At 52.6% G+C, this 25,270-nt stretch overlaps 1 protein-coding gene across 1 annotated transcript in view; it reads left to right on the forward strand.

Moving 5' to 3' along the window:
• Positions 1-25,270, forward strand: part of COPG2 (COPI coat complex subunit gamma 2) — a 115,199-nt gene that overhangs the window by 66,995 nt on the left and 22,934 nt on the right. Inside the window, exons 16-20 of the mRNA XM_046021304.1 lie at positions 503-606; positions 1,099-1,224; positions 2,321-2,383; positions 2,846-2,985; positions 3,557-3,728. Of these exons, the coding sequence (XP_045877260.1) occupies positions 503-606; positions 1,099-1,224; positions 2,321-2,383; positions 2,846-2,985; positions 3,557-3,728 (605 nt within the window). The remainder of the gene's footprint in view (positions 1-502; positions 607-1,098; positions 1,225-2,320; positions 2,384-2,845; positions 2,986-3,556; positions 3,729-25,270) is intronic.

Here is a 25,270-nt window from a genome sequence, read left to right on the forward strand (position 1 = left end):
AAAGACCTGCTTTCACAAATATACTGTGATTACATCTTATAATCGAAGCAGAAAAATTACAAGCCAGAGACTGGCTGGTTTCACTAAAACAAATTGCCATTTGAGTAGTAACACTGCCTGGATTCTGAATGCTTGTTAGGATCCTTGGAAAGCAGAATATTCCCATCTCGTAATTATAAAGAAGTCAAAGTCTGCCAGGGTCATGTGGTTGCATATTCGAGAATAGAGGCCAAACTGCTAGCTCACGTTGTCGTAGCCTTCCTGATTATTCTAACGCTTACTTGCGTAGTGCATCTGGTTCATAATGACCCGATTTCTTTACCAATCTCGAACAGTCTCCGAAATTTATGGGGATTGTAAGATCCACCGTTGGCCATCGTGGACCTCTTTTATAAAGGGGGTAGCAGAAGGCCTCAACTGTGTCCTTGTGGCATGGTGGTAAAGAAGGCGATTAGAAGTTGTTAGGGTACTGTGACATTCCCCTTCTGTGTCCCCTGGACAGGTGTATGATGGACACGGACGATGAGGTTCGGGACAGGGCTACTTTCTACCTGAACGTGCTGCAGCAGAGGCAGATGGCGCTGAATGCTACGTACATCTTCAACGGTCAGTGAGAGCCAGGAATGGAGACAAACACACTTTTATGCCCCATATGGGGTCTTGGAAGCATTATTTGCATACGAGCCGACTTCATTAGGCAAAATGCTTGATTTTTTTTGTCTTTGAATGCACTTCCATTTTTAGGGGAGCCTCAAGTATATAAGGGCCCAAAGAACATGGCTTCTTCCCGGTTCTCTTCAAGCTCCCTCTTGGTTGGGTTTGCCTTTTTTTCTTATGTTAGGATTATTCCCACGTGGCTAAGTTGCTTTCTTTTCCAGAAGGTACTTCTAATGTGTTGGAAATTTTTATGCTCTGCTCCCATGCTCCCTTGGGCAAAATTATAAGGCAGTTTTATAAAATAGCTTCATTTTGAATGACTTCAGCTGTAAAGTCTATGATCTTACTCTTCTCTCTCGTCAGAAAGCTTAGGTTAATATTACAAATCTGGGCCTGTCCGGATCCTGGGATTGTGATAATGCTGAGATTTCTGTTTCGTAGGCCTCACGGTCTCGGTGCCAGGGCTGGAGAAGGCCCTCCACCGGTACACACTGGAGCCTTCAGAGAAGCCCTTTGACATGAAGTCTATTCCTCTTGCTGTGGCCCCTGTCTTTGAGCAGAAAGCAGGTAATGGGAATGCTTAACTGTTAGTTTTTCTGTGTGTGAGTAGTTTCATACTGTTGAGTACGCTGTTAACACATTTTCTCAAATACTTCTTTTGTTTAATTGTCACTTCTAAATCTTATGGCACTAAGATGGGCATATTTTCTTAATTAGGGATTTAAATAGTCTTCTCCTGGGGCCCCTGTGTGGCTCAGTCAGTCGAGCATACGGCTCTTGGTTTTGGCTCAGGTCATGATCTCACGGTCACGAGATCAAGCCCCACATTGGCTCTGCATTTGGGGTGGGAGGAGGGGAGTCTGCTTGAAAGATTCCCTCTGCCCCTCCCCGCACTTGCGTGTACGTGTGCACTCACACACACTCTCTCAAATAAATACATCTTAAAAAAAAAAAATTAAAAGTTTTCCCTTGGTTTGCCCATGGAATAGGAAGCCTGACCCAGACTGAGTGTTTTCTTCTTTTAATGCTAAGTGTTAGAGCATTTGAAGTTAGCAGGTCACGATGTGTCTCAGAACAGTGACTGCGCTGTTGCCTCCTGGTTTCATTTTTGTCTGAAGCTGGTAAAGTCTTAGTTCATTTTGCTATTGGAGATTTGTTGTGAAAGAATATATAGGACAGGATCCTGAAAAGTATCCCCAAAGAATATCTAACTTTGAAACTCTAGCAGCAGCAACAACAACAACAACAACAAAAAAGAAGGAAGGAAAGTGTTTAGTGGCTCAAACTGAGGATGAAAGATACTGTGCTAACCTTCAAAACTTTCAGTATTTCTGTTGATATTATACCAGTAATTTTTCCTGTTTGAATCATGAGATTTGTTTTATAAATCGTTCCTCCTTTTAAGAATAATTTTCCCCCCATCCTGGTCCATTTAAACCAAATTCTGTATTTTGGGGGCCACTTTATTTCACAAAATACGTTCACTAAATACACTTTAAGTCGAGCTTCTCTCTAAAAAAGGTGACAAAGAGTCTACCAGTATGATTTAGGAATAGCTCTTTATGTATCTGCTAGAAGTTTCTGCCCATTTTTCTTTCTGTCTGAATTTTTAGCATGATAGTGGGAGGGAAACTCACTTGACTGCTCATATCTGTCTTTGTAGAAATTACACTTGTGGCCACTAAGCCAGAGAAGTTGGCTCCTTCCAGGCAAGACATTTTCCAAGGTATGTTGATTTGATGTGTAGAAGTAATAGTCTTACATCCCGGGCATTATAAATGTAATGAAGTCTCCACTACTTTTATTCAAAGTGATTAAATGTTAATGCAGGAAATCTTTGTATGACTGAGTATCTGTTGTTCCAAGTGACAGTTGCTGGGGCTACATGGAGCCCACGGTAATTCCCACCTGCTAACTTACTAACTGGAAATATTGTCCTTACTCTGTATCTTGGTTAACAGGGAACTCAAATTCTACAAAATTAGGAATTTAATTTCTTTTTTTTTCCCCCTTGTACTAATTCAGTATATAAACTCTCTTAGAAGATTATTTCACTAAAGCTTGGGGACATAGTTGAGCTTTCCACTGTGACTAAAACAGTGGAAACTTAAAACATTTTAGGCACCCAGAGTAATGTCTTTTCCTCTCCCGTGTTTCTTTCTTCCTTCTCATCTTTTTTTCTCAAAAGAACAATTGGCTGCCATTCCCGAGTTTATGGATCTGGGACCCTTGTTCAAGTCTTCTGAGCCCATTCAACTTACGGAAGCAGAGACGGAATATTTTGTTCGTTGTATCAAGCACATGTTTACCAACCACATTGTGTTCCAGGTAAGGAAGCTTCCACCACCTGCTCCCGCAGCATCTCCAGGAGCTCAGAGACCAGTGTTGATTTCCCTTCAGTTTATGATTCTAGCTGCTTTCTACTGAGAAGAGGAACTTGGCCTCGTTTCTGGGGTGTTCCCTAACTCCTTAGCTATAGAAATGCCTTCATATGATGGTTACAACGTAAAAGGACATAAAAGCGAAATGTGTGAATAAGTCAGACAACGTCACGTACAACCTGTTCAAAAACAATCATCATTTAACATCAGGGCAATTTAAGTGGGTTCTTCCAAGAACTTGGGTTTCAGTTTGATTCTCAGCTACCAGACTTCTACCATCTTGTTTGGAACAACTCAGTCTCAGGAAAGAGAAGGAACTGATAAATAAAAGAAACAAAAGGAACTCAAGACAACCCCTATTGCCTCAAGAAAAATCTTAGGAGGAGACGTACAGGATAGTTGAGGGAGGAAAATGCTAGTGGGTTCCAGAACGGAGTCGTGGGTCATGGATGGGAAGGACCAACATTCTAGGAAGGAGTTGTGCACCTTCGTCACTTCTCTGTCTGCTAACTTTTCAGTTTGACTGCACCAATACCCTAAACGACCAGCTGCTGGAGAAGGTGACCGTCCAGGTAGAGCCGTCAGATTCCTACGAGGTGCTGTGTTGCATCCCGGCCCCCAGCCTCGCTTACAATCAGCCAGGAATATGTTACACTCTGGTTCGCCTGCCTGATGATGACTCGACCGCAGGTACTAACCCCCAGGAGGGAAGAGAGAGGAGTAGGAATGCATTACAACTGGAGCTCTTAAATGTCTGGGCAAATGTGTGGGGTTCGGGAACATGGTTCTTTTCCAGAATGAAATGTAATGATAATGACGGTGTATTTATATTCATAAAATTCATTAGTGCTGCAGAAATACTAGTGTTGTAACTAAGTCTCTGAGTAGTATTCGCTGGATGTTTAATGTTAAAAACTGAATGTATACAGTGGTAGCTCAACAAGGAATTCCCATTACCTGGTGGAACAGTGTAACCACTGAAGAGGGTTCACATTCCTGATGTCTCCTGTGAAGGATCATGGTCTCCTCCTCCTTGATGTTTGTTTCTGGGGCAGCCTAAGGGACTTTGTATCTAGTAGGTCCATGGCATTTTAAAATTGCTTCTGGGGTCCTGTAGTGCAAGGCTGGTGGCTGAGAGTATGTCCCATCCTAATGAGTGGCTTAGCCAACTTCTGTGTACCCACATTTGAGAAGGGCGACGTAATTTTCTCCTTGACCCATGTGCAGTCTTGAGAGAGGGGCGGGGAGGCCTATGAAGGAGGGCCAACTGCTAGGGCCAGCAGTGTTTACAAACTTGGGGTTTGAGGTCTTGCGACCGACCTCCTGTGAATGTCAAGTATTTATTACACTTGATTTCTTTTCCCATTTTCCTGCCTGAATTCTTCTCTTCCCACATTCACTCCACATCTTGACACTGTTACCCAGTTTTTACAGAAACAAGCACACATATCACATCTATGTTTTAAACCATTTTTATTACTAGTACAGGAAAAAAACAATCTTTACTACTAGTACACAAAAAAACAATTTTTACTAGTACACAAAAAAACAATTTTTACTACTAGTACATGAAGAAACAATTTTTACTACTGGTACAGGAGAAAACAGAAGTTAACAAAATTCACAAATACTGGGAAAAGAAGTTACAGAGTTACAAGAAATTGTAAAAGTACTAGTAAATAGTTATCCCTGGTCATCATTCAGTTCTGTCTGGGGCTTAACCTGCCTTCTCTTAGCCCCTCTCCCAACTCCCTTTTTAGATGCTGGTTCTGGGAGCCCCTGCCCAATCTCCTCTGTGTTGGACGATAGACCAGGCTACTCTCTCTAGCACGAGGTAGATTCAAGTTGGCACCATTGCTGGGTCTGAATCCCAGGTGGTTCCTTCTGGCCCTCGGCGGACCTGCTGTTCTCTGCTGCAGCCACTCTGGATCCATAACCCCCTGGGTAGGAAGGCACTTTCCTATCTGGCCTCCAGTATTTCCCCTTCAAGCATCAGGCCATCTGACTTTGACTTTTAATCACCTCCTTGATCCCTTTATGAAGTTTCTCTAGCTCCAGCCCCTTTTGGCTTCACTTTCTCTCCTGGTCGTTTCCCTCTGACATTCGTCTAAAGGATGTTCTCCAGCCACTAATGAAGCTGGCCGTACTCTGAAGTCAAGCCAGTTTTATTCACCCTTGTTCTAAACCAGTATTGGGGCCCAGTCTTAACATGGCCCTGTGGCTTCCGCCATCATCCTGGGAAACTGAGTTTTATCTTTTTTTTTTCTTTTTTCCAATAGCCCCCTCTCCTTTTTTCAAAATTCCTCCCCTTATTGGACTTCTAAGGTTTCTCTTTTTTTAAGGGATGCCATTACTTTGCAATTTAATTTTAAAGGGAAGTGAAATGCTGAACTCACTGAAGAATCCAGCTCTTCCCAACTGAGAATACTAGCTCCTTCCATTCCCCCAGGCTCACTTGGATAGTCGACAACTCAGGTGCCTCACACCCCAGGGAGTGGTCTTCACAGAATACAAGAAATACAAGTTTACAATATCAAAATACAGAAAACAACAATATCGAAATTACAGAAATTACATTGTACAGGAGAAAACAACCACAACAATAAGAGAAAACATTTCTACCAAGAGAAGAAGCATAGGGAAGGTTTTCTCACCCCTCCTTTCTAAAGAGTTAATTTATTTTTAAAGCGTAGATCTTACAAATTAGCCCAGAGGTTTCAACCTTTGGTCTGCTGGCTGTGGACTCTTTTGCTTGATGGTTTGTTAGTATTTTATTTATAAAAATTTGGCACTTGGAGAATTTTCTTTGTTTCCTATTATACTTTTCAAGGGGTTTGCTGATTGGTGTTAAACTCTTGCTTAGAGTTATAAACTCTTGTCCTTGCCTCTTGGAGAAAAGAAGTGGAATTTTGTCTCAACACTTGGACCTTTAAAACTTAATTGTTAGTAGTCAATTTATATTTGACCCATCACATATCTGCTTAAAACCAACTCCTTTCTATTCTTTAGTTTGGTCAGAAAATCGCACATTTTTAATCAATGGCCAATTCAGAGTCTTTGCTGTGCAAAGAACAGAAGTGAAATACCAGGGCATAGATGGTAATAAGAGTCTTCTGCCCCCCCCACCCGCCGTTTTGCATTTTCCCCACCGCAAATACTATGAATTTTTCCAATCACCTGAAGATCTATACATCACTTCTACTAATTGCAAAAAGTATATTTTTCACACAACCACAAAAGAGAAAAAGAAATTACACAGATTGCGATTTCTATCAACTCGAAAACTGTATAGCATAATAGAAAGACAGAGATAGATAGATTTTTGGGAGATAGATTGGGATCTGGATTTTGACTGCTACATATGGACTGGGTAACTTAGACAGATTATTAATTCTCTGTAAACCTTTTAGGACTGTTACAAGGATGAAATGAAATTCATAAGATGATTAGCATGGTACCAGACACACAGTAAATACTCAATAAATGGAAGTTGTTATTGCTTCATCTGGAACTACCCACTTCCTCTCTCTCTTCTTTCAAGTCTGTCACAGTTCACAGGACACATGCCCTCCAACCTCCAGAAAGTTGTCCTAGCAATTATCCTGATCTTTGCTCTATCTTGAGACTTTCTTTCTCCCCACTTACTATATATGTGTACACATCTAAACCCCATCTGACAAGATTCACCAGAACCCAACACCAAGATGGTCCCGTAAGTCCTTCCCTCAGATCGTGGGCAGTATGTGGAAAGTTATCGGTATCACAGATCTCAATTCCATGACTTCTACTAGCCATCTTCTGTCCTCCAGCTGTTCCTCCTTTATGCCAAAATGTTTAGAAAAGCCTTCAAGGCAGCCTTCTTTCTTAGTGTCCTTTCCCATCCAGCAACTTTCTTTCCCCTGTGGCTTTACTGCACTCACAGATGACGTGTGCAACATCCTACAAGCCTTTCCTCTCGCTGACCCCTGCCTGTTAAACTTTTTGTCCCACTCCCTGTTCCGAATCACTGTGACCCCTCTGTTTGCATTATGGGACCATCCGGCCTTAGCGTATCACGCTTCTCATCTCAGACGTCTTCACCGCATTTAAATGACTCACTTAAAAAGTCTGCAGTGCAAAGTATCCATCCTAAGATCCGGCTGAACAGCGCACGTGTAGGCGCCTCGCCCTCTGTCACGAGGGGCGCTGGTGACAATTCCTGACTCATGTCTGCTGCTGGGCTTCACTTCCTTCCGGCACGTCCTTGACCCCCATCCTCACTTGAGCTACCGCAGGATTCCAACAGGCTCTGAACCCACCCCACCCCCCACGCCCCGGCCCCCTGCCAATCTGTAGTCTCCATTCCATGATCTGCTTGATATTAATCATATTAACTCCTGACACACTGGATGAGCAGCTTCACTTAACTGAAATACATCTCAGAGTTTCTCACTTTTACCCACCTCCAACCACTCACTGGAATCCTTCTTCATGACCCTTCATGAAACTGCATCCTTCCAAGCTAAGCACATACCCCACTTTCTCATTCAAATACTAAAAAGGTAACACAGGTAGCGCATTATTATTCAACCACCACTTCCTCTGCCTCAGTCACCGGAGTGGGTAGCAGTCTGGCCAGTATTCCTCCAGTCTGCCCCACGATGAGATTGGCCAAGATTCCCAGTCTTCGATCTCTGCATCCACCTGCTCACTCATCTTGCCCCCCACGTGGCTCCCCTCACGTACACTGGAATTTCTGTCATTCCCTTCTCTGCTTACTTCTGCCTGCTTCCCATCCTCTTCCATGTTCCTTTGTCACTGCCTTTCCTACATGATACTGTCTCTCCAGAAGGCAACAAAAGGTGGCATATACGCTCATTTCCTCTTTTCCATTCTTTTGGCCATAGAGAAAACCCTCCACTTGTCTGCAGCAGTCAGCCTTGGTTCCACTTGCAAGTGACTACTCTCATCACTCAGTTCCTCTTGTGACAGGCATGCGCCTTGATCTTTGGACACCAGGAGTGCGTGAAGCACCTTCAGGCTTCCCTTCATGAATTTATCTCCAGACGATATGACATTATTCTCCTGGTCCTACCCACTTCCATGTGACGATCTGAGAGAGTTTGCAGGCAGACACCTGTTGTCCTATGACCATTTATTTTTATATATTTCTCCCATTTTCCTTTATCCCATTAACGGTGATCAAGTTTGCAGGCAGCGCTGAACGTCATAACCACTAGAATGTTGCTCAGTAATTCCAAGGATTATTTAGTAAGTACACTGTCAACTTAATTTCATTTTAACCACTTCTCTTCCCGTTTTTCCTCTGCTCATTTCCATTAGAAAGACAGTAAATATGTAGGTAGTGTATCACCATCAACAACATGCATATTTTCTAGTGCTCGGAGCGGTGCTTTCAGAGTCCATTGGGCTGCCCGGGACCACCGTGCTTCCTGCTTGGCTGTCCGGCAGCCGCTTCCTCTGCAGATACTCTGCACTGTCTACCGTCCCATCAGAGCGCTTGCCTGAACAGACAACAGCACCCACTTGCTTATATTTCCTAGTGTGCTCCTGCCTTCTGGCCTCAATGCCACACACACCTTTCCTCTCGCCCCCAGAGCCGCCCGTGTCCCCGAATGGGGAGTTCTTCACGGCACTGTTCCATTCTCCGTGCTGCCCTTTTACCAAACCCGAGCCCTTCAAGCCACCAGAGCTTCTCTACTCCTCCACCCGCCTGTCCCTTTCTTGTCCCATCTACTCCCGCGACACACCCACGACCACCCTGCGTGGCGGCCCCACACTCCACTGTCACTCTTTTTTTCACTCTGTGTGCGGGTCACTGTGCTCAGACACGGGCCCTGCTCCCCTTCACTGCCGCCGGCCAGGCACGTGAGGGACTCCAGCTCTTTTCCTTGACGTCTGCTCCCTACTTGGCCTGTCCTCCCACACCCCCCTGCTCCCGGGTGACCAGCTTCTCCGTCCCCAGTGAGCTATACTGAGGCCCTCTGATGCTGAAATCACGCGAAACCCTCTACCTTCTCAGGGCTGCCACTTGGTAGGTCATTCTCTGGGCATTTCTCTGACCTTCCGTCTTGTCACCATGCCCTGCACCGACTCGGTTGTCTCCAGCGTTCTAAATGGGCCGCGACCTCTCCCGTCTCCTCCTCCGCTGGCCTCCTCCCCACTCTCTCCCACCTCCTCACCGCCATGGTCTTCCTCCTATACTGGCTTCCTCACGCCCTTGTCCCCACTTGGAGGACCCGGCTCCTGGTCTCTCCACATCCACTCCCTCTGGGCTCCGTGCCGCCCTCTCGGCACAGCACACTCCCCGATCCTCTCACCAGCCTCTCCCGCCCTCCCTGCCAGGCCCCATCCCCTGTCCTTTGTCACTCTTGTCACCCTGTGCACCACCTCTGCTCTCCCACACTCTCCCACCCCTGCAGACTGCTCGCCTGCCCCCCCTCCAGGGCCCCAGCTCAGCGCCTCTCCTGCTTGGCGTCTCCCCTGCACACGTAGCACAGGGACTGTCCTGTGACCTGAGCCTCCTGACATTCCTTCAGCCACCCTGTGGGAGTCGTCCCGCTGGACTCGGGGTCTTCTCTGTCCAGTGCGCCCTTCTCCATCCTGCACCCGCTGCTCAGCCCAGGTCAGTCATCTCTGCCTCAGACACACGGTGCTGACCCCGCTCCAGCCACTGTCCTCTCCCTCCGCCTTCCTCTTCAAGTGTCCTCAGCTGGTCTGCACCCCTGACCCACTGACAGTAAACCACAGCCTTCAACCCTCCACCTCCCCACCACCCCCATCCCCGCATCGAACCAGAGGCCTTCTCGGCTACATCCATTTGCTCGCTGTCTGCCTGGGCCGGGCTCCTTCTCCCCCACGTCTCACGGCCCTGACTCTGCGGCCTCCCACGTCACCTGCCCTGGCCCGGGGGCTCACCTGCTCAAGCGTCACCTCTCTGCCCGCCTTCCACTCGGCCCCTTCCACCCAGTGATTCTCACCCGAGGACCCACGACCCCCAAGACCGCCTATCAGCATCATCGTCTAGGTGTGTTTTTGGGTTTGCTTTTGCACTGAGCAGAGCACTGCTCCCCCTCAGATGTTCTGATAGGCCTGCCCTGGGGGCCGTGCCCACAGCCCCCCTCGGGTGAAAACCACCCCCCCATCCTCGGGGAGACTCACTGCAGTGGAAGGCCGCCCCGACTCCCCAGGCTGCGCCCCGCCCTCGCGCACCTCTAGCCTCCTGCTTCCATCAGCTGCTGGGAACACTTGTCCTCTAGGCGCAGCACCGCCCCAGCTGCTGACACGGGCTGGCTCTCTGCCCTTGGATCCCCCGCGTCCCCCCCCCATATTCACTCTGACATGTGACCTAACCCAAACCTCAGTGTGCGCTAGAGCACTGTTCTCTTCCTGATCCCTGCCCTGACACCCTCTGTGGCTGTCTCTTTCTCTAGTTTATTTCTCTTGGTATAAAAGTCAGGACACCATTCCCCTGCAGAGCCTTGCCCCTCATGTCCCTCTGTGACTCCTGCCAAGCACAGCTCTCCCTCTGCCTTTCCGGCAGCTGCTCTCCTGTTCTCTCCATGTGGACTCCCCGGTCTTCCCCGTCGTCTCTTCAGTCTGTGCTTGTCGCCCGCAACACTGGGTGTGAATCAGTCCACAAAGTCAGTTTGAGAATGGGCTTATCTCTGTGCCTGGAGCTTGGCCCATGTCTCCCCACACCCCTCTCCATTGATCCTACCCTGCCCTCATGTCCAGCCCCATCAAAGCCAAGTCCTATCACTAACTCCGTTCCCCACCTCCCACCCCGTCCCCACCGGATCCGTAGTAAAGAGCCTGGCCGAAAAGTTCTACCCTCGCCGCCATATTCAAGGCCATGGGAGCAGCTCCTCCACCGCCTCTTTTTCTTCCCTCCTTCCCCTGCCACCGCTCAGGCCGCCCTCGGCTGGCCCACCTCTCTGAGCTTCCCCTTGGGGGCACCTTGAAGACGAGTCCGGATGTGTTCTCTGCCACCTCCCTCTTCTCTGCTCGCCCTGTTGGTGTCCAGCCTGTCTCCCCTCTCCTTCCTCCCCTGGGTGCCTCCCTTCACCTTGCCAGTCTCTGAGACGTGACCCTCCTTGTCACACCATCAAGACCCCTTTGGACAGTCTTTCTCATGATCTTTCCTTTTTCTTCCTTTTTCTTCCCTTTCCCTCCTCAGCCCGGGGAAAGTGCCCTGCCTCTTCCCTAGGACCCGTGCACCTCAAAGCTCCCCACAGCCTGTCATGGAGTCCCATTGGGTCGTCCCCTCACCGTCGGAGGCACTCCTTTCCCGGGACCTGCTCTCAGCTTACACTCTTTCCATCCCCTCAACAGGCCATTGTCCTCTCTGAAACCATCTGCTGTCACTCTTCTGGTCCTTCAACTGGCTCTGACCCGCCTCCCATGTGTGAGGAGAACGTTGCTACTCCTCTAGGCTTCCTTCCCCTGGCCTCACCCCACCTCACCTTCCTCCTTCCTCTCTCTTCCCTCTCAGTCAAGCCCTTGCACACAGGACCGTATGCCAGACCTGGACTTTCAGCTCGTCCTCCTTCCCTCACCTCCCTTGCTTCCATTCCTTCTCCCCTGGGTCCCCGGAGGCACCCCCACCCATCACCCTTGCCCTGCACACCCCACTGACCGTGTCCAGATGCCCGTTTGCCCTCCTTCCTGCTCGGCCACATGATTTTGAGTCCGTCCTGTCTCTCTCCATCCCGGGAAGGCTTCCCACCTCAGTTGTCCACCCAATGAAGCCTCTAAAATAAGTGTCCCCAGACCTCACCCCCCACCCCGCCCCTTGTTCTCCCCCGGGCCCCTCTGCTGCCGCCATCATGTTCCTGGACCAATCCTGTGGCACCACACTGCTTTGAAGTTCCTTCGTACCCTCCCTGTATAGTCCCTGCCCCAGGCCGGCCCTGCAGCCCTTCAGCCCCCTGAGGCAGCACCCACAGATTCCGTGGCTGCTGCACACTCTCCCTTCTGCCTCGGTTGCCACCCACTCCTCCACTCTGTGCATTTTTTCAACCCATGCAGTGGACGCCAACCACGTGAGTCCATCCTGAGTCCCTGAAGGGACCTGCTAGAGGTCTCTGGGCCAGATCTGTCGTCATGTGCTATGCTGCCCCACTTCCTCTGTTTCCCCGTATCACGGTCCCCTTCTCCTCCTGTTCTGGGCGCCCCCCTCCAAATGTCCAGCCCGTGGAATCTCCATTCTGCCCCTGTCATCGGGCCTGAACACCACACACACAACCAGTCCTCTCCCTACCTAAGACATGCTGATGTCCCCGACAGAAGCTTCCAGGCCGCCTCCCTCTTTTCACCACGGAGCCCCTTGCACACTCATGAGGTTCCTGGCCCTTTCTCTGCTCATGGACACCCTGACCCAGCCTGCACCCTCCTCTTCCCTTCAGGGCTGCTCTCTCCCTACTGGATGCAGAAGCACCTCGCACAGTCCGCCCTCTGCTTCCTCACCTACTTTTGTCTTCCAGAAACACTCTGCGTCCTCAGCATCCCTCCCACTTCCCCGCGCATCTTCTGGTCCTCCCATGGACTCAGTGGTCTGCTCACATCTGCTCTCTTCTGACTGCCCCTCGTGCTCTTCTGTGGCCAGGCTTTGGGCCCCAGCCTGATGTACCGAACCCATCTGCTCCCCAGTCCACCCCAAATACTCTACCCTCTGTGGCTGCCATCCTGGAGACAGTGGTTGCTTCTCTGGACATCTGACTTCTCGTTGTCTCCATATGCCCTTCACAGACAGGGTTGACTCCCGCCCTTCAAATGAGCCTCTACCTTGACCACCTCATCCTCCCATGTCTTCTAGGGGCTTCCTCATGCCTTTCTCCCCACTTGGAGGACCCGGCCCCTGGTCTTGCCACATTCACTCCTTCTGGGCTCCGTGCCACCCTCTTGCTCCCCGATCCTCTCACCAGCCTCTCCTGCCCTCCCTTTCAGGCCCCAGCACCTGTCCTTTGTCACTCTTGTCGCCCTGTGCCCCACCTCTGCTCTCCCACACTCTCGCACCCCCGCAGACTGCTCCCCTGCCCCCCCCTCCAGGGCCCCGGCTCAGCGCCCCTCCTGCTTGGCGTCTCCCCTGCACACGCAGCGCAGGGACTGTCCTGTGACCTGAGCCACCTGACGTTCCTTCAGCCACCCTGTGGGAGTTGTCTCGCTGGACTCGGGGTCTTCTCTGTCCAGCGCGCCCTTCTCCAACCCTTGCCCGCTGCTCAGCCCAGGTCAGTCATCTCTGCCTCAGACACACGGTGCTGACCCCGCTCCAGCCACTGTCCTCTCCCTCCGCCTTCCTCTTCAAGTGTCCTCAGCTGGTCTGCACCCCTGACCCACTGACAGTAAACCACAGCCTTCAACCCTCCACCTCCCCACCACCCCCATCCCCGCATCGAACCAGAGGCCTTCTCGGCTACATCCATTTGCTCGCTGTCTGCCTGGGCCGGGCTCCTTCTCCCCCACGTCTCACGGCCCTGACTCTGCGGCCTCCCACGTCACCTGCCCTGGCCCGGGGGCTCACCTGCTTAAGCGTCACCTCTCTGCCCGCCTTCCACTCGGCCCCTTCCACCCAGTGATTCTCACCCGAGGACCCACGACCCCCAAGACCGCCTATCAGCGTCATCATCTGGGCGTGTTTTTGGGTTTGCTTTTGCACTGAGCAGAGCACTGCTCCCCCTCAGATGTTCTGATAGGCCTGCCCTGGGGGCCGTGCCCACAGCCCCCCTCAGGTGAAAACCACCCCCCCCATCCTCGGGGAGAATCACCGCAGTGGAAGGCCGCCCCAACTCCCCGGGTTGCACCCCGCCCTCGCACACCTCTGGCCTCCACCAGTTGTCACTGACACTGTTCCTCAAATTCCCAGCGTTTCCCCACACTCAGACGTTGCCCGGCTCTGTCCTCTTGGAACCACCGCATACATCCCTTCCACAATTACTCTTTGACACTGATGTGCCCCAAGCCCCAGTGTGCACAAGGGCACTCTTCTCTTCCCCCCTCACCCTCACACCCCTCCCACCCCCACCCTTTAGGACACAAGGCGCTGGGTATCTTTGGCCCTAATCTTGTTCTTTTGGTGTTTGCCACTGTCTCCTTCCCTATGTTACCCTCCTGATTCAGACCCGTGACACCGTGTCCCTGCAGAGCCTTGCCCCTGTGGGCCTCACGTCCCTTTGTGACTCCTGCCAAGCCCACTTTCCTTCTGCCTCTCCTGCAGCTGCTCTCCCTTGTCCTCTCAGGGTGGATTCACTGGTCTTTTCTGCCCTCTCTTCTGCCTATAGTCCTCATCCTCAAACCTGGATGTGTAATCAGCCTAGAAGCTCAGTTTAAAAAGATGTTTTTTTCAGTACCCAGAGCATGGCTCACGTTTCCCAACCCCCACCCCCATGCCCACTGATCCCAACCCTACCCTCCCATAAACCCATGCCACACCCCAACCCAAATACTGCCCCCCACCCTATCCCCCCTTCCCACCCCAACCCCCCCTCCCACCCCATCCCCCCTCCCGCCCCAATCCCCCCTCCCACCCCGATCCCCCCTCCCACCCCAACCCCCCCCCCCCACCCCAACCCCGCCGGATCCGTAGTAGAGCCTGGCCAAAAATTATCCCCTTGCCACAACATTCAAGACTATAGGAGCAGCCACTGTTCGCCAGCCCTTTTCCCCCCTCCTTCCCCTGCCTCTGCTCCCACTGGAGGGCCCCACCACTGGAAATCTCCTGATTGGCTTCACTGGGACCTGCATGGATTCCTGCCTATTCTCTCTTCTCCTTGCTCCCCCTGTTGGTGTCTGTCTCCCATTACCCTTCCTCCACACTTCATTCTCCATCCTTCCCAGTGCCTCCCTTCACCTCTGAGATGTGACCCTCCGGTCCACACTGCATCAAGGCCCCATTTGGACAGTCTTTCCCATGATCTTGCCTCATGGACTGCATTTCTTCCCATTCCCTGCTCAGCTCAGGGAGAGCACCCTGCCTCTTCCCTAGGACCTATGTACCTCAAAGCGCCCCAGATCTTGTCATGGGGTCTCATTGGGTCATCCCTTCACCATTGGGTGTGCTCCCTTTCTGGGACCTGCTCTCAGCTCACACTCCTTCCATCCCCTCAGCAGGCCATTGTCCTTTCTAAAACCATCTGCTGTCACTCATCTGGTCCTTCTACTGGCTCTGACCCCAATCCCTGCGTGAGGCTCCCTTTTCCCTAGCCTCACCCCACCTCACCTTCCTTCCTCTGCCTCCCCTTTGAGTCAAGCCTTTGCCCATGGGACTTTGCCCCAGTTCTTCCACTTCCTCCTCTTCTTTCTTCCCTTGACTTTGGTGCATCCTTCTCTCCATCAGGTCTGAGGAACCACCCCAGTCCATTGTGCTTGATCTCCCACTCCTCGTTGACACGGTACAGACCTCCTTTGCCCTCCTTCCCTCTTGGCCATGTTCCCCTCACAACACCCACCTGTAGACTTAAGACCCTCCTCTCACTCTCCATCCCATTGTGCCTCACCCCATCTGCTGTCCACCAGAAGGGGTCCCCAAAGCCCCTGTCCCCGCCGTCTGCCCCCTTACTCACCCCTCTTGTGCGCCTTCCCAACCCTCATCATTATCTTACTCTAAACCTGTGACAGTCCACTGGTTTTGAAGGTCTTAGCCCTTTTCTGGTTCCCTGTGTGGTATCTCCGCCCCATGCTAACCCTCCATATTCAGCCCTGGGTTACAGGGCTTCCTTACTTACAGTCCCTTCCACCTTGGTTCCTACCCACTCCCCCACCACTTCTAAGCAGATTTGCTGTCCACACACTGGACTGCACGCACCTGAGAACCCACTTCAGTGACCCTGAGGTGACCCGCCATGGTTTCTGTACAGGGTCTGTCTTAATGGGCAGGTTGCCCCTTTGTTTTTTCACTTCGGTTATCGAGACTCCTTTCCCCACCTGCTCCCGAGGGCCCCTGGTAGTCAGGAGTCTGAACTGTGGTGTGTCAGCTCTGCTGAACTCAGCTCTGTTCCTGCCCTGGCCCCCCTACCCTCCTCCCACCTCCTGCCCGCTGTCCCCAGATTGGGGCTCCTCAGCCTCCCCCTATCATGTGGTGCTCCCCTTTATAGACCCAGAGTCCCTGGTACGTCATGATTTTCTCCCCTCTTCCATGCTGCTTGTTGCTTTGTTTCCTAAGTTCCGTGACCTCTTCATCTGAAGGATCACCTTCCATGGCTGTCTTTCTCTTTCCACGCCAGCTGCACACGGACCTGACTCAGCCCATCCCCCACATTTGCTCCTGCTCTCCTAGAGACCTCTTCCTCTTCAGCATCCCATCCCACTTCCCCATTACACGCCTGTCATGCAGCACATTTCCAAGACTTTCCTTGACATCTCCATTTGGACCAGCCCTCTTGTTCCTCCTTGCTGTCACCTTTGTCCCCAACATGCCATACTAAATCCGTCTCTTGTCCCAGTTTGCCCAAGGCCTTTTCAGGTCCGCCATTTTGGAGGGTTCCTTAAGCTCCTCTCTGAACTTTTATCATCTTACCATGCATTCGCTGACAGGGCTGTCTCTTAACATTTCAATGAGCCACCACCTGTATGACCTCATCCTTCTGGCCTCCTGTGTCTCCCAGGTTCCATGCTTGTCTTACCTGCGCTGTGCACGTCCTCCTACACGGGCATCCTCATGCCTATGGCTCACTCTGGGGCACACAGCTCCTGGTCTCTTCATGTCCACTCCCTCCTCTGGGCTCTCTGCCACCCTCTCAGCACAGCGTACTCCCTGGTCCTCTCACCAGCCTCTCCTGCCCTCCCTGCCAGGCCCCATCACCTGTCCTTTGTCACTCTTGTCGCCCTGTGCACCACCTCTGCTCTCCCACACACTCCCACCGGCTGCAGCCTGCTCACCTGCCCCACCTCCAGGGCTCTGGCTCGGTGACCTTCCCGCTTGGCATCTTCCCTGCACACACAGCACAGGGACTGTCCTGTGACCTGAGCCACCTGACGTTCCTTCAGCCACCCTGTGGGAGTCGTCCTGCTGGACTTGGGGTCCTCTCTGCCGAGCGCGTCCTTCTCCATCCCGCACCCGCTGCTCAGCTCAGGTCAGTCGTCTCTGCCTCAGACACACGGTGCTGACCCCGCTCTAGCCCGTGCTCCAACCTCTGTGCACCCACGCCGTCCTGTCCTCCTCAGCCCCACAGATGTCCCTCCCTGAACCTTTCACGCTTCCATTCAGACCCCTTTATGCTCCTCTGACAGTGCTCTCAGGGAGCCTGTTCCCAGTTCTCCTCCCTTCTCCCTTTCAGGGAAGCATTCCGCCCTCTGCCTGCCCTCCCACCCTGGCCCCCACCAACCCCAGCCCGACACCCCTGCACTCCATGTCCACTGCAGAAAGCACTGGGTCCTGCCACCCAGTCCTCTTCCTGTCCTCCTCCCTCCCTCCCTCATAGGCATCTCTCTCCCAGATGCTCCCCTTCAGTGCGGTCTTCTATCCTGTCTGCCCCTTCCTATAGGGACAGTGCTCTCTGCTTCTGTCCATAAAACCCAACTACCTTTGGTTGCTCCTCCCATCTCTCAGTCTTATTCCTCAAGTGTCCTCAGCTTCTGGGCTACCGCCTTTGCTCTCCAGTCCCAACCTTGCCGGCAGATCCTAGCACAGCCTCCATCATTTCCAGTGCCTGGTGGGCTGTATCCATTTACTTGCCGTCAGCCTCGTCTTGAGTTCTTGTACCCCATGTCTGACAGTCTTGACTCTAATGCCTCCATCCTTACTGACGGGGACCTCATCTGCTCGGGCTTCATCTCTCCACCCATCTCTCCACTTTGCCCCTTCCCCAAGCAGTTCTGCCCCAAGACCGCTAGCACGCACGTACTCCTGTCACCAGCAGCAGCAGCTCAGGTTTTTGTCCTGTATCTACTTATTTGCTTACGGTTTGTCTTGAACAGAGCCCTACTCACCCCTCCAGTCTTTTCTTGGGCTTCCATTGTGTTCCATGCCCATTGTCCCATCCCAGGGAAGGACCACTGCGGCGAGAGTCCAACCTGCCTCCCTGGGTGGCCACTCCCCTTGCGTGCCTTGAGCCTCCGACCATTTGCCAGCAATTTGGGTTCCTCAAGTCCCAGCACTGCCCACAGTCAGATGCCAGCCACACCCCGACCCCGGGCTACGTTCCAGCCTCGTTCTCTCCTTACCCCCTCAGCACACTACCCCCTTCCTCCAACTCCTAATGACTCACTGCGACACCATGTGTGGTCCAAATCTGGTCCTTCTCCATGCTTGCTGCTGGCCCTTCTCCTGTGGTACCCGTCCTCATCAGATCTGTGAAGCGGTCCCACTGTACATCCTTGTTCTTCTGGTGCTCCTGGCCATTTGTGTTACCTGCTAACCAGACTTTTCCCTCCCCCTGCCCCACAGCTCCTCTCTGTGTCCTTCTTGGGTGGATTCACTTCTCCCCCTCCGCTTCCCCACCCTGTAGCCTTCACCTACCACACAGGACGCAAAATGAGCCCCCTTCTCAGTCAAATGAGATGGATTTGTCAGTGTCGGAGCTCACCTTGTGCCCCCCTCCTTATCTCTGCACCCAGTGATGCCCACCTTGCCCTCCCATCTAACCCACATGCAGACCTGAACCCTCTCTCACATGTTCTCAGAATCAGTGGTAAAGAGCCCACGAGAACGTTCTGCCCTTGCCACCACAGTATTCAAGGCCACAGAACAGCTACGGCTCCACTCCCACTGCTGACTACCTCCTCTCCCTCCACCCAGTGCCTCTGCTTCCACTGGTGGACCCCGAGCTCCAAACTTCCTTCTGGTCGGGACCTCTGAAATCTGACTGGATTTCAACCTGTCACTTCCCTCTCCTTCCCCTCCCCTCCCCACCCCCATTAGCGTCCAGCCTTCCTCCTGTCTGCCACACTTCTTGGTGCCTCCCATCACCTTATCTGTCTCTGGGAGGTGACACTCCCATGTAGTTGCAACAAGGCCCCATTCTACTATACTTCCTGCCCTTTCCTCATGGGACGCTTTTCTTCCCCTCCTCCTCAGGCCATCTCTTCTCTGGAACCCACGCATCTCATCTCTAAGATCCCTGATGCCTGTCATGTAGTTGCACTGGGTCATCCATTCTTCATCGGGAAGTGCTCCCTCCCATGACCAGCTCTTACAGCTCACACTGTTTCCATCGTCTTGCCAGGCCACATCCTCCCCTGAAACCATCTGCTGTCTCTCGTTCCCATCCCTCCTCTTTGGGCTCTCTTTTCCTAGCCTCACCCCATCTCACCTTCCTTTCTCCTCTCTCTTCCCTTTCGGTCAAGCCCTTGCCCAAGGGACTTCACACCAGACCTGTCACTTTCTCCTCCTCTTCCTCCCCGTGTATTCACAGCTTCCATTCTCCATCAGGTCCCCTGAGACACCCCCGCCCACCGCCCTTGCCCTCCCACTCTCCTTTGCCATGGGCTGGATGCCCTGCTACTTCCCTCTTGGCCATGTTCCTCACAATAACCATATGCAGGATTTAAAGCCCTCCTCTTGGGGTGCCTGGGTGGCTCAGAGGATTAAAAGTCTCTGCCTTCGGCTCAGGTCATGATCTCAGGGTCCTGGGATCGAGCCCCAGCTCTCTGCTCAGCAGGGAGCCTGCTTCCCTTCCTCTCTCTCTGCCTGCCTCTCTGCCTACTTGTGATCTCTGTCAAATAAATAAAAATTTTTAAAAAATCTTTTAAAGCCCTCTCACTCTGTATCCCATTTTGCCTCACCCCCTCTGTTTTCCACTGAATCACAGCTCCTGAACCAAAGCTCCCTAGGTCCTCACTATCCTGCCCTTACTGTCTCCCTCTGTGTACCTCTGCTGCCTGCATTCTCTTCTTGGACACCCCGCTGATCTTCAGAGTCCCTGTCCCTCCCAGTTCCCTACGTGGAGTCTCTGTCCCTCATGCCTTTGCCAGCCCCACAGGATGGGCAGAAGCAAGGATTCAGTACTTGGTGCAAAATGTCACTTCTGCCTTGGATTCCCACCCACTACCCTGCCATTTCTAAGCATATTTGCTGCTCACAAAACTCCACATGAGTCCATTCCAAATCCCTGAGTGTCCCTGCCATGGTTTCTGTGCAGGGTCCATCATAATGTGCAAAAATGCCATGTCTCCTGTTTCACCCTATTTTGACCCTTTTCCCCACTTCTGCTGAGGGCTTCAAATACCCATCTGTGGTATCTCAGCTTGGCTCAGCTCAGCTCTGTCCCTACCATATGGCCTCAGTATAGCACATGCCAGCCCTCTAACCTCCTGAGCTCTCCACTGTCCCCAGACTGAGAGCTCTCCAGGCTGCCTTCCCCTTGGTGTCCCCTCTACCAACCCTGACTGCCCTGTACCTTCATGAGGTTCTTTCTCTCTCCTCTTCTGTGCTGCCTGTCCCTTTCTTTTCCCTTTGGCTCCTCTGACCCAACTCACATCCCCCAAATAGCTTTCTCACGGATGCCCATGACTACTGTCTGTATCAACGCTGAACTGGCTGAACCTTGCTTGGTCCACTCTGCTTTTTCTGCCACTCTTGTCTTCGAGAGAGACTCTCTTGGTCACCTTCAGTAGCCTGTCCTATGTTCCCTACCACATGCCACTCACAGAAAAGACTTGGTGGTCTTTTCCTTGACATCTGCTCCCTTCTTGACCTGCCTCCTATTCATTCTGTTGCCAGCTTGTTCAACTCCGACCTGCTGTACTGAATCCATCTTGTGTGCCCGTGAACGCCCAAGCACTTAGCCTTTTTAGGTACACCATGTTGAAGGCAGTGGTTGCTTATCAGTGCTTCTCCAACCTTTCATCAGCCGCCCCCCCCTGCAGGCCCCTCACTGGCCCGGCCATAGCCAAAGTCAAATGGGCCACCTCTCCCACCCCATCTTCCCCTGGCCTCCTCCAGCCTCTCTCAAGTTCCTTGCTGCCTGACCCGCGGTGTGTTCTTTCTTCTGCATGGGCTTCCTCATGCCCTTGGTCCGCTAACAGAGGCAAGTTCCCTCACAGCTCTCTCCTTTGGGCTAACATACTTTCTTGGTGAAGTACAACCCAATATCCTTTGAACAAGCCTCCCATGCCCCAGCTGGAAGAAGCCCTCACCTGTCCTTTGTCACTCTGTCGCCCTGTGCACCACCTCTGCTCTCCCACACTCTCCTACCCCTGCAGACTTTCCTGCCCCACCGCCAGGGCCCCGGCTCAGCACCCCTCCTGCTTGGCGTCTCCTCTGCACACGCAGCACAGGGACTGTCCTCTGACCTGAGCCTCCTGACGTTTCTTCAGCCACCCTGTGGAAGTCGTCCCGCTGGACTCAGGGTCTTGAATGTTGAGTGCGCCCTTTTCCATCCTGCACCCGCTGCTCAGCCTAGGTCAGTCGTCTCTGCCTCAGACATGCGGTGCTGACCCCGCTCCAGCCCGTGCTCCCGCCTCTGTGCACCCACGCCGTCCTGTCCTCCTCGGCCTCACAGATGTCTCTCCCTGAACCTTTCATGCTTCCATTCAGACCCCTTTACGTTCCTCTGACAGTGCTCTTGGGGAGCCTGTTCCCAGTTCTCCTCCCTTCTCCCTTTCAGGGCAGCATTCTGCCCTCTGCCCTCCCTCCTGCCCTGGCCCCTGCCAGCCCCAGCCCGACACCCCTGCACTCCATGTCCAGCTGCAGAGAGCCCTGGGTCCTGCCGCCAGTCCTCTTCCTGTCCTCCTCCTTCCTTCATCTCTCCCACAGATGCTCCCCTTCAGTGCAGTCTTCTGTCCTTTCTGCCCCTTCCTTCTGTGTGGACATTCCCTCCGACGCTCTCTGCTCACACAGTACAACCCAGCTCTCTCGCAGTTACCATTCCCCTCTGCCTCAGCTTTAGTCCGCCAGTGTCCTCAGCTCCGGGGACACTCACCGGCATTCCACACCTTCCACACTGAGAGCGAATCCCAGCACTCCCCTCATCATTCCATCCATCATACATCCATTTGCTCGCTGTCTGCCTGAACCAGGGTCCTTCCCCCAATCTGATGGCCCTCACTCTGCGGCCTCCATCTACCCCAGCTCGGGGGCTCACCTCTCAAGCATCACCTCTCTGCCCGCCTTCCACTCGGCCCCTTCCACCCAGTGATTCTCACCCGAGGACCCACAACCCCCAAGACCGCCTACCAGCGTCATCGTCTGGACGTGTTTTTGGGTTTGCTTTTGTGTTTTTGGGGGTTTGTTTTTACAGAATACTGCTCCTCCTCAAGTGCTTTGCTCCCCCTGCCCTAGGGGCCATGTCTGCAGCCCCCCTCTGGTGAAAACCAACCCCTTCCCCCCTCCCCCTCAACCTAGAGAAGAATCACTGCTTTGAAAGCCCTGACTTCCTGAGCTGCCATCTCTTCTTATGCACCTGTAGGCATCCACTGTCTGCCATGGAATCTTGGTCCTCAGATCCCAGCACTGGCCCCACTCTGGCCGCACTCTTCCTCTTGGAACCACCATATTACACTCACTTTCGTGTTTACTTGTTGACATGGGACATGCCCCAAATCCCAGTGTGTCACAAGCATTGTTTTCACACCCCCTGCCACAACTCCTCTTACTCTCTCACCATTTGTGACTCTCAAGCATTCTGAACTATCTGGTCTTTCTTAGCATTTGCCACTGTCCCTTTACTTCTGTTACTCCTGCTCATTTCAGACCCGTGACACTCTCGCCCTGTAGAGTCTTGCCCCTGTGGTCCTCACGGCCTACAGATGTACCTGCTAACCAGACTTTCCCTTCTACTTTTACTGTGCTGCTCTCCTTTGTCTTCTCTAGGGGAAGTCGGTGGTCTTTCCCACCTTCTCAGCTCTGTGGTCAGCAGCCTCAACACTAGATGTATAAGCAGTCCACAAGCTCTGTTAAAGATGGATTTCTCAGTGCCTAGAGCTTGGCTCATATCCCCCCCGACATACACACCCCAACCCCGACCCCTCCCACCCCAGCCCATTAATCCCAATCCTACCCTCTAGACCCAGTAAAACCCAACCCACCCAGTAAAGTTTGACCCACACCCAACCCAACCCCTTCCCCTGTCTCCCCCCACCCACCCCTTTCCCCACCTCCCACCCTCTTCCCCGCCTCCCACCCCATCCCCACCTCCCACCCCCATCCCATTTCCCACCCCCATCCCCCACCTCCCACCCCATCCCCATCCCCACCGGATCCGTAGTAAAGAGCCTGGCTGAAAAGTTCTACCCTTTCCACAACACTCAAGGATGTACAAGCAGCCGCTGCTAGCCACCCCTTTTCCCTCTTCCTTCCCAACGCCTCTGATCCCACTGGCTGTCACCAAGATCTGAACTTCCTTTGGCAGGCATCTGGGAGATCTGCCAGGGAGCACACTGTACCTCCCCCTTCTCCCTGCTCCCCGTGTTAGCATCCACCTTGTCTCCCTTCTACTGCATTCTCCTTTCCTTCAACCTTTGGGTGGCTCCCCTCACCTGGTCTCACTAGGAGATGGCCCTCCTGTCAAGATCCCATTTGGACATTCCTTCCTGCAGCCTTTCCTCATGGGCTGCATTGCGTCCTTTTCCCTCTTTGACCCACAAAGAGCACCCTGCCTCTTCTTAGAGCTCATGCATCTTGTAAGGCTCCCTCATTTTTGTCATTTAACACTAAGTCATCCCTTCATCATAAGGGATATCTCCTTTTAAAACCCTCTCACAGCTCACACTTTTTCCATCACCTCAACAGACTATGTTCTCTCTGATACTGTCTGCTGTCACTCGTCTGGTCCTTTCACTGGCTCTAACCACCACCCTCCCATGAAGCTCCCTCTTCCCTAGCCTCACCCCATCTCACTTTCCTTCTCTCTCTTCCCTTACAATCAATCCCTTGCCCGTGGGACTTTACACTGGGCCTGCACTTCCACCCCTTCCTATCACCCATGCTCTCCCACTCCCCATTGTCAAGTTCCAGGTCCCTGCTCTGCCTTCTTTACCTCTTGAACACATTCTTCTCTGAGCACCCAAGTGCAGGGTGTAAGACCCACCTTTCATTCTCCATCCCATTCTGCCTGGCCCCCTCTGTCAGGGGCCAGATCAGGCATCTGATCAAACATTGTGAACAAGAGCCCATCACCCCCAAGCTCTTGGCATGCCTTTCTCTCTCCTTCTGTGGCCCGCTGCTGCACACATTGTCTTCTTAGATTAGACATATGACATTCCCTGGTTGTGAATGTCTTCTACCCTTCCTCTCTGTGCGGAGGCTCTGTGCAGACCAGACCTCCGTCCTTGCTGGGCCCCCTGGAATAGCAGAAGCATGAACTGGGTCTTGTAAAATGTCACCTTTGCCTTGATTCCTCCTCCACTCCCTCACCATTTCTGTTACCTATCTGCTACCCACACGCTGGCCTCCATCCACAGGAGTCCATCCCGCGTCCCTGAGGCTACCTGCTAGTGGTTTCTGTGCACAGCCTCTCAGTGTGCAAGACTGCGCGGTTTCCTCTGTTCCACCCCCCTCACTGAATCCTTTCCCTGCTTGCTCCTGACACTCCCAGCATTTCAGCCCCTGTGGTTGTGGTGGTTCTGCTCTGCTTCTCCCATCCGCTCTCCCTACTACACACACTGTCCCACTGCCCTGTGAGATCGGGAGCTTCTCAGGATGCCTTCCCCTTTTGCAAGGTGCCCCCTTTACCGACCCTGGGTCCCTCGCATAATTGAAGTTCTCTTCCCTCTTCTATGCTGCCTGTCTCTTCCTTCTCCTGTCTACTCACTGGACCCAGCACACTCTCGAAGACCGCCTTCTCACAGCTACTCAGGATGCCACTGTCTCCTCTCCACATGGGCTGTGGAATGAACCTTGCTCAGCCCATCCTCTGCCTCTTCTCCTACTCTTGTCTTCGAGACACCCTCTGCCACATCCACAACGTCCCGTCCTACTTCTGCCACTGGCCGCCATCCTGAGATGGTTTCAGTGGTCTGCTCCTTGACGTATGTGCTCCCTTCTGACCTGCCCTAATGTCTGCCCCATTCCCAACTTCTTCACCCCCAACTTGCTGTGCTGAATCCATCTGCTGTCACCCCAACTCATGCCACCTTTTCAGATCTGTCACGGGAAAAGGTCCATGTTTCTCTGGGCTGTGTGGTGACACATCACCTCCCACCATGCCCTGCAGTGACAGTGTTCTCTCCAACGTGATCACAAGGTCCCTCAGCCACCCTGGACCTCCTACCCCCTGGCCCAAGTTCCTGGCTTGCCGGACGCATATTACACTCATTTACCCTAATGGGCATCTACACACACCAGTCCCACCAGGAGC

The sequence above is a fragment of the Meles meles genome, chromosome 10, assembly GCF_922984935.1.
Source record: "Meles meles chromosome 10, mMelMel3.1 paternal haplotype, whole genome shotgun sequence".
Lineage (NCBI taxonomy): Eukaryota > Metazoa > Chordata > Mammalia > Carnivora > Mustelidae > Meles > Meles meles.